The sequence below is a fragment of the Pavona decussata genome, unplaced genomic scaffold (assembly GCF_977016875.1).
Source record: "Pavona decussata unplaced genomic scaffold, jaPavDecu1.1 SCAFFOLD_102, whole genome shotgun sequence".
In the NCBI taxonomy this organism is placed as follows: domain Eukaryota; kingdom Metazoa; phylum Cnidaria; class Anthozoa; order Scleractinia; family Agariciidae; genus Pavona; species Pavona decussata.
Window position 1 is genome coordinate 739,391 of NW_028145517.1, and position 12,737 is coordinate 752,127.

Consider the following 12,737-nt stretch of genomic DNA (forward strand, 5'->3'; position numbering starts at 1 on the left):
CTCTCAGCATTAGCTTAAAGCTAGTAAACAAGAAGTAATTTCACCCAATTCACTTTTAGCGTTGAGTATTATGCGGGCAGGCTTCTAGAAATCTTCGACCAGGGAGCCCTGCTTGGTCCAAAATATCGATCGTTTTGTAATCCATTTTGATTCCTTTACTACAATTGTTGTTTCATGATCGTGGTTTTCTGTGCCTTCCAGCTTCACAGAGCAACACAACAGTCCAGTGAATAGCATTTTCAAGAATAACTATCGTTTTTGTTGGTGTTGAATTGTCGCGTAAAACGTTATTCTACACATCGTCAAAATCAATTCCTTTTGTTTTCGAAGGTGCGAAATTTCAAAAAGAGCGAAAAAAGTGCAGGCAAGCCAGGATTGTCGAAACTGAGCTATCAGCAGCTCCGGTAAATTTTCCCTGAATTTAAAAATCAGCTAAAGAACCCGAGGAGATCAAACTGTTTCTATCCAGAAATATCCAATTTTAAATGTCCGAACGCCATCTTGGAAAGAAGACACGACATTTCAAGTCTTTCTTTCTTTTCTTTACCTTTTTTTAATATGGTTGTCGAGTACCCCGAGTTTGAGTCCAACGCTCTTTCCCACTTTTGTTTTCTTTTTCGATAAACCCGTTTTTAACTTCTAACCATTGACCTTAAAGTTTGTATCCGCAATGTCAGAAAACGGATAAAAGAATACCCTTATGAAAATTTCCATTTAATCATGAACGATTGGTAGTCGGGTAATTCTAAAGCTCCCGCAAAACAACACATTGCATCTACTTTCCCTCGGTATTAAATTTATTCTTAATGCATATACAATCCAGAAAGTTTACTCACACTTCATGCATTCATGGTTCCCCAATCATCAGGGGTTTGAAAAGAAATGATGAACACAGTATGTAATATTATAATAACATATTTTTTACAATAATTATTATTACTTTTTCGTTTTTTATTTTATTTAATTTTACATTGCGGTAATTTATAATGAAAAGGGGTGGTATGACCTTCTTCCATTATCCTTAACAAACACATGTTACACAACCTCTTCAAGTTGAATTCGACCGCAGATGTCAAGCGTTTACATAAATGGCTATAAGAAAAGAAATGATCACAATAGAAAGTCCTTTAGTCGAAGCTCAAGTTTGTATTTTTATACAAGATACATATAGAAAAAAAGGTAACAAACGAAAAAAAGAAACATGGTGACGAAACCTAAATAACCTTAATAGCACAAGTATCGGGCTGCCTCGGTTAAAAAAAATGAGGGTTCAATTATTACAATTTCTGAAAGAAACTCTAAACTGTTCAACTTGTGTTTTTAGCAATCCAATACTTGCTTCCTAAGTACCTAGTACGTATTTGTGGCTTCTTAGGAAAATGAGTTTTTTCGGCTTTTCGTTTGAAGTCGAAACCACTTGGAAACTTAGTCAAGACGATTTTATGACGGTTGTATTTTTTCGCGAAAACTCAATCTCCTGGTCAGGATCTGTCTCCTGTCAGTCGATAAAAACAAGCGTCGTAGAAGACAATCGAGTGGTGAAGTGGTCTTCTGTAAACGTTGAATAATTGATCCCATCCAGCGATATTGCATCTCACTGATGTACACCTTTGTTGTTATATTCTTATATTGAAGATTAGGAGAAAATTCTCATGCATTGTTACGGGAAGTTGTAAAAATAATAAAAATCTTGTAGATGTGTATTTCAGGAAGTTATAAAGACATTAAAGTGATCTTATCCCTTTGAAACAATAAGGAAGTTCCCTTATTATGATTCCACTCAGGAATTTGCATCTCTCGGCTAATTGGTCACAACCTTGGACAATGAAATGAAACACTTATATCCTCTTATAAGATCACATAAATATCCCGCATAAGCAACATATATATCGAGACATCAGGAATCATTCGCCACGGCAGTCGTTGACACAACGCATTCCTGTGAGGTTTTTCGCCGCCAGTATTCCATCTATTTCACTGATAGCAAACAATTAACCGGCTGTCTTTTAATCGAGGCTAGCACTAGAAGTCCATTTCGCAACACTGACCTCGTATGAAACGCAAAAACCACTGTGACGAAGAAAAAAAGCGTAATTATTGCTTCGTGATCTAATGTTGACGTCGATAACGCTATAATCTACTAAGAAAACGTCTGACTAAGGCTAAGCTTACGCAGGCAAGATTCTGGCAGATAATTTGTTCTTCGTGTTTGAGTGAAGTGAACTCCTTCACGTACAATCCAAACATTCTTCTTGGAGAGTTCAGAGGAAGAGAAGTTTAACTGTTACCTAAACCTACATAATCTAACTACCAACGGGACTGAGAGCTGTAGTGCTTCAGCGAAATCATAAACGGAAGCGTCTTCATAGTTTCTTCAGAAATGCCGTTAGACGTTCCCTTCGGTGGAAACAGCAGCAGCAGCAATTCTTCTTCTGAAGCATGTGCCATCGACGGAAAACCTGTGGGTACAAAGGAGTTGAAAATCGCCATTCACCTGATCACATTGGTCGTTGCGTTGGTAGGAAACAGTCTCCTAATCGCTGCTTTTGTGAGAATGAAAGAACCACTCATGCTTCTTATCGCTAACATGGCAGCCTCCGACATCTTGACGGCGATCTTCCTTATGCCTCGCTTACTTACAATTGAAATCGTCGGCTCGTACGCTTTCCAGATCCATGGATTGGGAGGGAGAATTCTCTGCAAAATGTGCGCCTTTTTGAGTGACATATCAGTATCCGTGTCGACCCAGAGCTTGGTAATCATCGCCGTGGAACGTTTTCTCGCTGTCGTGTATCCCTTAAAGACTCGTAGAATCACCGTGAAAACACGCCGTCTTCTAATCGCTTCAACATGGGTCATAGCCATGGCTTTTCACTCGCCATATCTTTATACAATGGAGCTAGTAAAAAACAAAAACAACGAAACAATCTGTCAACAATCAAAATGGTTTCTGGATAAAGAGTTATTCTATGGATACAATGTGTTTTTATTCTTTATACTTTTTGTTATACCCATAGTTGCCGTTTCTATTCTCTACCCCATTATTTTCATCCACCTTCGAGTGGACAAAATGTCGGCACACCGAAGCACTAGAGGAGACAAGCGAAGTCGTAGGCGCAACATGAACTTACTTAAGTTGGCCGTGGCTACTGTTCTGGCACTTTTGATCTCTTGGACAGGTTATATAACGATTTTCTTCCAGGAATTGTTTGTTCCAGAGACCCTTCCACAGTGTAGCTATAGTTTCAAAGTGGTGTATTTTGCTGCTATCGTGCTTGCCAGTTCCTACTGTGCCATAAACCCTTTCATATGTTTCATGTTTTTGCGAAACTTTCGTACTCAGCTAATTATCATGTGTAAACTGAAGCGTCGAGGCACATTAAAGTTTGATGGAAAAATTAGCGGCAGGTCTCGAGCGAGCACTTCCAACACAAGCTGTCGAGTTGAATTAGTTCAGGCGACCCCAAAACTGCAGACAAGCACCCAGGACACGACTGAATAGATGCTCGCCTGGTACACTACAGCTAGTGTCAGTCAGCTGCTTTTGTAGAAAACACCTCGCTGCTAAATATTGCTACAATTCCCGTCATCACGAACAAAACTTCGAATCCCACTGGATGTTTGCCTACTTTAGAACATTAACTTGAAAAAATAACAGCGCTATATCAAGAACTCGCTTTCAGAACAATAATAAAGTAGTAGAAGAAGAAGAAGAAGAAGAAGAAGAAGAAGAAGAAGAAGAAGAAGAAGAAGAAGAAGAAGAAGAAGAAGAAGAAGAAGACGAAAGTTCTGCCCTGACAAGCTGTGTTGCTCTGGTTTCCAATCGTATATAAAGGAATCTACATAAAATCTTCTGGGGTATATACACTGTCATTAAAAACTCGTCGCCTTTTTGAATATGTAATAAATGTGTTTATTTCTTTGCTTGTTAGCCCATTTAATTAGTTTGGAAGGAGTTGGAGTCGTAATTAAAATACTATGAGCGTGTTACCTGCAAAGAGAACATTAAAATGAAGTATGCGCCAGTTTCTTTGTCTGTTTAATTTACGAAAATTGTACGAAAATCGATACAAAAATCTTCCCTAAGTAAAAACGTTGTGATCCATTGGTGACGAGACGATAACGAAGGTTATGATTAATGAAAAGGACGTTTTGCATTTTGCATTTGTCTTCTTTGGATGAAATTAATTGAATGGAGGTTGTCTGCCTCGTTGTTGGCCTGTATTTTGAGGCTTATCTTACTGAATTTTGTACTCCGTCAGTTATTTTTAACACGTGCAGTATATAATTTCCTGCCAATATTTTCCACTTCCAAAGCCGGGAGTTCAATTAATGACAAACCGTCGCAGCTCAAGAAGATACAAAAAGTACAAAGCCGCCGCCTGAATAACAATCGGTAGAATATGCAAATACGGGGAAACTTTATCGAGATACATGTAGTCTGGGAAACACTTACCACTGAAATGAGAAAAGTTAATAACGAACTCCATTTCATCCATGAAATATATTAAATATGTATGTATGTTTGGATTGCGGATGAAAGAATTAATAAATGAGATACCATCCCAGTCATAGATGTACCCAGCTTTTAAAAGCAGCCGCGAAAAGAAAAAAAAAAACAAAAACAATTCAGGCTTGAACAATGATTCGATCCATGACTTGTGTAATTCTGATGCAGTACTCTCCCAACTGAGCTTTTAAGCCAACAGTCCAGGCTGGACATTTTGTGAATCCGTATTACACCAATAAATCGGAAAAGGTTGAAGTGAAATGTATAATAAACAACTGTTTGAGCTGCAGGTGATACTTACTTTTTTTAGATTCGGATTTACAGAGTCCCATAGATATGCTAATATCTCCGAAAGCTAACCATCCAAAATACACTTAAATATCAATAACCATAAGATCCTTTGTTGACTAGTTAAAAACCATCAAAGCGAGCTCGGCAAAACTTACATCAGGTGTTAATAGAAGACAAAGTACAAATTACCACTGTAATGAGAAACTAGCGAACTCAGAAAGTGACCTGCACTCATGAATATAGAACTAGGTCGACAACTAATGAAAAATTCGATGTGTAAACTACAAGAAATGAAAAAAATGAGATCTTTTTTTCATGATCTGGTGTCCAAATTTGTAATAGTCTCCCACTGACTTTAAAAGTACTAAGCAAATCCCAATTTAAATCCGAATAAGAGAAAGTATTTCTTAAATTCCTTGAAACTGAAGATAATAATATTTAATATATCGTGGGTATATCGTGGGTATATCGTGTTATGGATGCACGCGGGAAGTTTTTGAGAGCACGTGAGAAGCGTAAGAGTTGTAGCCTCTTGAATACTCTCTAAACTTCCCAAGTGCATCCATAACTCGATTTACCCACAGCTAAAAGCATCAACCAATTCTTTTATAATATAGTGAAAATAAAGTAAATGATTCCTGGAAAACAGGTTTTGTTCCTGATTAATTACAAAATTCAATGCACAAAAAAAAAAAGGTGAAAGTAGTTTCTCTTATCGGTTTAATCTTAACGTTTCATTAAACTTCAAGCTCTTATAAGAATTTGAACTGCGGATGGATGCATAAATTAATAAGAGACGTTTGCAGTTATAAAACCTATAACAAGCCTGTAGTTGCCGGTGAACATTGAAGAGTTACCTCTGTTATCATTTGAAAAGCATCTCCATTTACATTTTTGGGTGATAGCAGGCGACAGTCCGGGGGATAATTTGTGTTGGGCGGTCGAGGTAATTGAACTCTTTCCTGCTTTAATCAAAACATCCTGCCTGACTGACTTAGGACGACGGGGAACTTGAGCTGTAGGCTATTCTCAGCTACACAGTATCCTACGGTATAACTCTCGAGAGTAACCTTCCTCTGGAACAGACCTGGTTATCAATGGATTTTCGCCAGAAACTAGCCAAAACGTCTACCTGGCCAGACGAAAACCCATGAGGACATTTCAATATTACACCAGGGAGGTTGATTTAAAGTTATAAGAGTTCATTTGCTCTACTTGTTAGACAGTAATGTAACGTACATGTCCACATAAACAGACTTTATGATCATGACTAGAAAAGTGATTTTCAATATACATTCCGTATCACTTTATCTAGTTGTATTTGAAATTGCACGCCAGCGGAGTACTTGATGTTCGTCCATCATCAATAATGATGATGACCATAAACTTGACTGGTTGGCTGAGTGCTTGCGAATGTGGCTGATTCGTCCGATAAGGGAACAGAGCTATGTGCTGCAGATTGTGCACTTTTGGCCCGCCCGCTGGGTGACTGGGTGGAGGAGCTAGCAGCTCTCGCTTTCCGTGCTGCCTGTTTGCTTTCAGCCGTGGTTCTGCGACGCTGTTCAGCTGAAGAGGCTCCACTACTGACCAGGCTGCGCCATGATGGTCGGTTTGAACCAAGGTCTTTCCAGGCTTCGACAGGAATTTCTAAGTTATTTAGGTTAGCATTTGAGGCTGTCTTTGACTCGTCCAAATTTGCGCTTTCCTTCTGTCAGTTCGCCGTATAGGAGCACTTTGGAGATACGCTGGTCATTCATGCGTGGGATATGTCCAGCTCATGTTGCCTGTGCCTTCTCTAAGAGAGTGTGTATGCTGGTCATGCTTGCCCGGGAGAGGACCTCTATGTCGGGGATTCGTTCCTGTCATTTGTTTCTTATCAGCTTGCAGGGACAGGTTGTGTTGAAGTGGTTCACTTGTCTGGTATAGTCCAAAATTCACAGGCGTAAAAGAATGTAGTGATAATTACAATCTGGTATACCTTAAACTTGGTGGTCAGGCTGGTGCCCCTACGTTCCCAGACATTGGTTCCAAGTCTCCCAAAGGCGCTGTTGGCCTTGGTGATTCTGCACTTGACTTCTTCGTAGATATTGGCTTGAAGGTACAGGGTGTTTCCCAAGTAAGTCAATTTATCCACATTATTGACCATTTGCTTCCTAAGTACCTAGTGCGTATTTTTGGCTTCTTAGGAAAATGAGTTTTTTCGGCTTTTCGTTTGAAGTCGAAACTTCTTCGAAACTTAGTCAAGACTATTTTATGACGGTTGTATTTTTTGGGGAAAACTCAATCTCCTGGTCAGGATCTGTCTCCTGTCAGTCGATAAAAGCAAGCGTCGTAGAAGACAATCAAGTGGTGAAGTGGTCTTCTGTAAACGTTGAATAATTGATTCCATCCAGCGATATTGCACCACACTGATGTTTACCTTTGTTGTTATATTCTTATATTGAAGATTAGGAGAAAATCGCATGCATTGTCACGGGAAGTTATAAAAATAATAAAAATATTGTAGATGTGTATTTCAGGAAGTTATAAAGGCATTAAAGTGATCTTATCCTTTTGAATTAATAGGGAAGTTCTCTTATTATGATTCCACTCAGGAATTAGCATCTCTCGGCTAATTGGTCACAACCTTGAACACTGAACACTTATATCCTCTTATAAGATCACATAAATATCCCGCCGCATAAGCAACATATATATCGAGACATCAGGAATCATTCGCCACGGCAGTCGTTGACACAACGCATTCCTGTGAGGTTTTTCGCCGCCAGTATTCCATCTATTTAACTGATAGCAAACAACTAACCGGCGGTCTTTTAATCGAGGCTAGCACTAGAAGTCCGTTTCGCAACAGTGACCTCGTATGAAACGCAAAAACCACTGTGACGAAGAAAAAAAGCGTAATTATTGCTTCGTGATCTAATGTTGACGTCGATAACGCTATAATCTACTAAGAAAACGTCTGACTAAGGCTAAGCTTACGCAGGCAAGATTCTGGCAGATGATTTGTTCTTCGTGTTTGAGTGAAGTGAACTCCTTCACGTACAATCCAAACATTCTTCTTGGAGAGTTCAGAGGAAGAGAAGTTTAACTGTTACCTAAACCTACATAATCTAACTACCAACGGGACTGAGAGCTGTAGTGCTTCAGCGAAATCATAAACGGAAGCGTCTTCATAGTTTCTTCAGAAATGCCGTTAGACGTTCCCTTCGGTGGAAACAGCAGCAGCAGCAATTCTTCCTCTGAAGCATGTGCCATCGACGGAAAACCTGTGGGTACAAAGGAGTTGAAAATCGCCATTCACCTGATCACATTGGTCGTTGCCTTGGTAGGAAACAGTCTCCTAATCGCTGCTTTTGTGAGAATGAAAGAACCACTCATGCTTCTTATCGCTAACATGGCAGCCTCCGACATCTTGACGGCGATCTTCCTTATGCCTCGCTTACTTACAATTGAAATCGTCGGCTCGTACGCTTTCCAGATCCATGGATTGGGCGGGAGAATTCTCTGCAAAATGTGCGCCTTTTTGAGTGACATATCAGTATCCGTGTCGACCCAGAGCTTGGTAATCATCGCCGTGGAACGTTTTCTCGCTGTCGTGTATCCCTTAAAGACTCGTAGAATCACCGTGAAAACACGCCGTCTTCTAATCGCTTCAACATGGGTCATAGCCATGGCTTTTCACTCGCCATATCTTTATACAATGGAGCTAGTAAAAAACGAAAACAACGAAACAATCTGTCAACAATCAAAATGGTTTCTGGATAAAGAGTTATTCTATGGATACAATGTGTTTTTATTCTTTATACTTTTTGTTATACCCATAGTTGCCGTTTCTATTCTCTACCCCATTATTTTCATCCATCTTCGAGTGGACAAAATGTCGGCACACCGAAGCACTAGAGGAGACAAGCGAAGTCGCAGGCGCAACATGAACTTACTTAAGTTGGCCGTGGCTACTGTTCTGGCACTTTTGATCTCTTGGACAGGTTATATAACGATTTTCTTCCAGGAATTGTTTGTTCCAGAGACCCTTCCACAGTGTAGCTATAGTTTCGAAGTGGTGTATTTTGCCGCTCTCGTGCTTGCCAGTTCCTACTGTGCCATAAACCCTTTCATATGTTTCATGTTTTTGCGAAACTTTCGTACTTAGCTAATTATCATGTGTAAACTGAAGCGTCGAGGCACATTAAAGTTTGATGGAAAAATTAGCGGCAGGTCTCGAGCGAGCACTTCCAACACAAGCTGTCGAGTTGAATTAGTTCAGGCGACCCCAAAACTGCAGACAAGCACCCAGGACACGACTGAATAGATGCTCGCCTGGTACACTACAGCTAGTGTCAGTCAGCTGCTTTTGTAGAAAACACCTCGCTGCTAAATATTACTACAATTCCCGTTATCACGAACAAAACTTCGAATCCCACTGGATGTTTGCCTACTTTAGAACATTAACTTGAAAAAATAACAGCGCTATATCAAGAACTCGCTTTCAGAACAATAATAAAGTAGTAGAAGAAGAAGAAGAAGAAGAAGAAGAAGAAGAAGAAGAAGAAGAAGAAGAAGAAGAAGAAGACGAAAGTTCTGCACTGACAAGCTGTGTTGCTCTGGTTTCCAATCGTATATAAAGGAATCTACATAAAATCTTCTGGGGTATATACACTGTCATTAAAAACTCGTCGCCTTTTTGAATATGTAATAAATGTGTTTATTTCTTTGCTTGTTAGCCCATTTAATTAGTTTGGAAGGAGTTGGAGTCGTAATTAAAATACTATGAGCGTGTTACCTGCAAAGAGAACATTAAAATGAAGTATGCGCCAGTTTCTTTGTCTGTTTAATTTACGAAAATTGTACAAAAATCGATACAAAAACCTTCCCTAAGTAAAAACGTTGTGATCCATTGGTGACAAGACGATAACGAAGGTTATGGTTAATGAAAAGGACGTTTTGCATTTTGCATTTGTCTTCTTTGGATGAAATTAATTGAATGGAGGTTGTCTGCCTCGTTGTTGGCCTGTATTTTGAGGCTTATCTTACTGAATTTTGTACTCCGTCAGTTATTTTTAACACGTGCAGTATATAATTTCCTGCCAATATTTTCCACTTCCAAAGCCGAGAGTTCAATTAATGACAAACCGTCGCAGCTCAAGAAGATACAAAAAGTACAAAGCCGCCGCCTGAATAACAATCGGTAGAATATGCAAATACGGGGAAACTTTATCGAGATACATGTAGTCTGGGAAACACTTACCACTGAAATGAGAAAAGTTAATAACGAACTCCATTTCATCCATGAAATATATTAAATATGTATGTATGTTTGGATTGCGGATGAAAGAATTAATAAATGAGATACCATCCCAGTCATAGATGTACCCAGCTTTTAAAAGCAGCCGCGAAAAGAAAAAAAAAAAAAAAAAACAATTCAGGCTTGAACAATGATTCGATCCATGACTTGTGTAATTCTGATGCAGTATTCTCCCAACTGAGCTTTTAAGCCAACAGTCCAGGCTGGACATTTTGTGAATCCGTATTACACCAATAAATCGGAAAAGGTTGAAGTGAAATGTATAATAAACAACTGTTTGAGCTGCAGGTGATACTTACTTTTTTTAGATTCGGATTTACAGAGTCCCATAGATATGCTAATATCTCCGAAAGCTAACCATCCAAAATACACTTAAATATCAATAACCATAAGATCCTTTGTTGACTAGTTAAAAACAATCAAAGCGAGCTCGGCAAAAATTACATCAGGTGTTAATAGAAGACAAAGTACAAATTACCACTGTAATGAGAAACTAGCGAACTCAGAAAGTGACCTGCACTCATGAATATAGAACTAGGTCGACAACTAATGAAAAATTCGATGTGTAAACTACAAGAAATGAAAAAAATGAGATCTTTTTTTCATGATCTGGTGTCCAAATTTGTAATAGTCTCCCACTGACTTTAAAAGTACTAAGCAAATCCCAATTTAAATCCGAATAAGAGAAAGTATTTCTTAAATTCCTTGAAACTGAAGATAATAATATTTAATATATCGTGGGTATATTTAATATATCGTGGGTATATCGAGTTATGGATGCACGCGGGAAGTTTTTGAGAGCACGTGAGAAGCGTAAGAGTTGTAGCTTCTTGAATACTCTCTAAACTTCCCAAGTGCATCCATAACTCGATTTACCCACAGCTAAAAGCATCAACCAATTCTTTTATAATATAGTGAAAATAAAGTAAATGATTCCTGGAAAACAGGTTTTGTTCCTGATTAATTACAAAATTCAATGCACAAAAAAAAAAAGGTGAAAGTAGTTTCTCTTATCGGTTTAATCTTAACGTTTCATTAAACTTCAAGCTCTTATAAGAATTTGAACTGCGGATGGATGCATAAATTAATAAGAGACGTTTGCAGTTATAAAACCTATAACAAGCCTGTAGTTGCCGGTGAACATTGAAGAGTTACCTCTGTTATCATTTGAAAAGCATCTCCATTTACATTTTCGGGTGATAGCAGGCGACAGTCCGGGGGATTATTTGTGTAAGGCGGTCGAGGTCATAGAACTCCTTCCTGCTTTAATCAAAACATCCTGCCTGACTAACTTAGGACGACGGGGAACTTGAGCTGTAGGCTATTCTCATCAACACAGTGTCCTACGGTATAACTCTCGAGAGTAACCTTCATTTGGAACAGACCTGGTTATCAATGGATTTTCGCCAAGAACTAGCCAAAACGTCCACCTGGCCAGACGACAACCCATAAGGACATTTCAATATTACACCAGGGAGGTTGATTTAAAGTTATAAGAGTTCATTTGTTCTACTTGTTAGACAGTAATGTAACGTACATGTACACATAAACAGAGTTTATGATCAGGACTAGAGAAGTGATTTTCAATATACATTCCGTATCATTTTATCTAGTTGTATTTGAAATTGCACGCCAGCGGAGTACTTGATGTTCGTCCATCATCAATAATGATGATGACCATAAACTTCACTGGTTGGCGGAGTGCTTAGGAAGGTGGCTGATTCGTCCGATAAGGGCACAAAGCTATCTTCCGCAGATTGTGCACTTTGGGCCCGCCCCGCTGGGTGACTGGGTGGAGGAGCTGGCAGCTCTCGCTTTCCGCGCTGCCCGTTTGCTTTCAGCCGTGGCTCTGCGACGCTGTTGAGTTGAAAAGGCTCCACTACTGATAAGGCTGCGCCATGATGGTCGATTTAAGCCAAGGTCTTCCCAGGCTTCGACAGGAAATTCTGAACTATTTAGGGTAGTCTTGAGGCTGTCTTTGAAGTGGAGCTTGAATCGTCCAAATTTGCGCTTTCCTTCTGTCAGTTCGCCGTATAGGAACACCATGGAGATACGCTGGTCATTCATGCGCGGGACATCTCCAGCTCATCTTGCCTGTGCCTTCTCAAAGAGAGCTAGTGTGTATGCTGGGCATGTTTGCTCGGGATTCGTTCCTGTCATTTGTTTTTCATCAGCTTGCAGGCACAGCTTGTGTGGAAGTGGTTCAGTTGTCTGGCATAGTCCAAAATTCACAGGCGTAAAGGAGTGTAGTGATAATTACAACCTAGTATACCTTAGACTTGGGGCTAAGGCTGGTGCCCCTACGTTCCCAGACATTGGTTTCAAGTCTCCCAAAGGCGCTGTTAGCCTTGGTGATTCTGCACTTGACTTCTTCGTCTATATTGGCTTGACGGTACAGGGTGTTTCCCAAGTAAGGCATTTATCCACATTATTGACCACTCGCTTTCTAAGTACCTAGTGCGTATTTTTGGCTTCTTAGGAAAATGAGTTTTTTCGGCTTTTTGTTTAAAGTCAAAACTTCTTGGAAACTAAGTCAAGACTATTTTATGACGGTTGTATTTTTTGGCGAAAACTCAATCTCCTAGTCAGGATCTGTCTCCTTTCAGCCGATAAAAACAACCGTCGTAGAAGACA

General features: G+C 39.5%; 2 protein-coding genes across 2 annotated transcripts; both read left to right on the plus strand.

Moving 5' to 3' along the window:
* Positions 1 to 793: 793 nt before the first annotated feature.
* LOC146471485 (QRFP-like peptide receptor) lies at positions 794 to 9,615 on the plus strand. Its single transcript, XM_085119922.1, has 2 exons — positions 794 to 3,786; positions 9,344 to 9,615. Exon 1 carries the CDS (start codon positions 2,381 to 2,383, stop codon positions 3,500 to 3,502), a length of 1,122 nt encoding a protein of 373 aa, XP_084976048.1. The 5' UTR covers positions 794 to 2,380; the 3' UTR covers positions 3,503 to 3,786; positions 9,344 to 9,615.
* LOC146471486 (prokineticin receptor 2-like) lies at positions 5,389 to 9,615 on the plus strand. The gene has a single exon (XM_085119923.1). It carries the CDS (start codon positions 7,989 to 7,991, stop codon positions 8,949 to 8,951), a length of 963 nt encoding a protein of 320 aa, XP_084976049.1. The 5' UTR covers positions 5,389 to 7,988; the 3' UTR covers positions 8,952 to 9,615.
* Positions 9,616 to 12,737: the final 3,122 nt, after the last annotated feature.

What these genes read in the sequence shown, in the direction of transcription:
- LOC146471485 (XM_085119922.1), top strand. Translation starts at nt 2,381, where the DNA reads ATGCCGTTAGACGTTCCCTTCGGTGGAAACAGCAGCAGCAGCAATTCT.
- LOC146471486 (XM_085119923.1), top strand. Translation starts at nt 7,989, where the DNA reads ATGCCGTTAGACGTTCCCTTCGGTGGAAACAGCAGCAGCAGCAATTCT.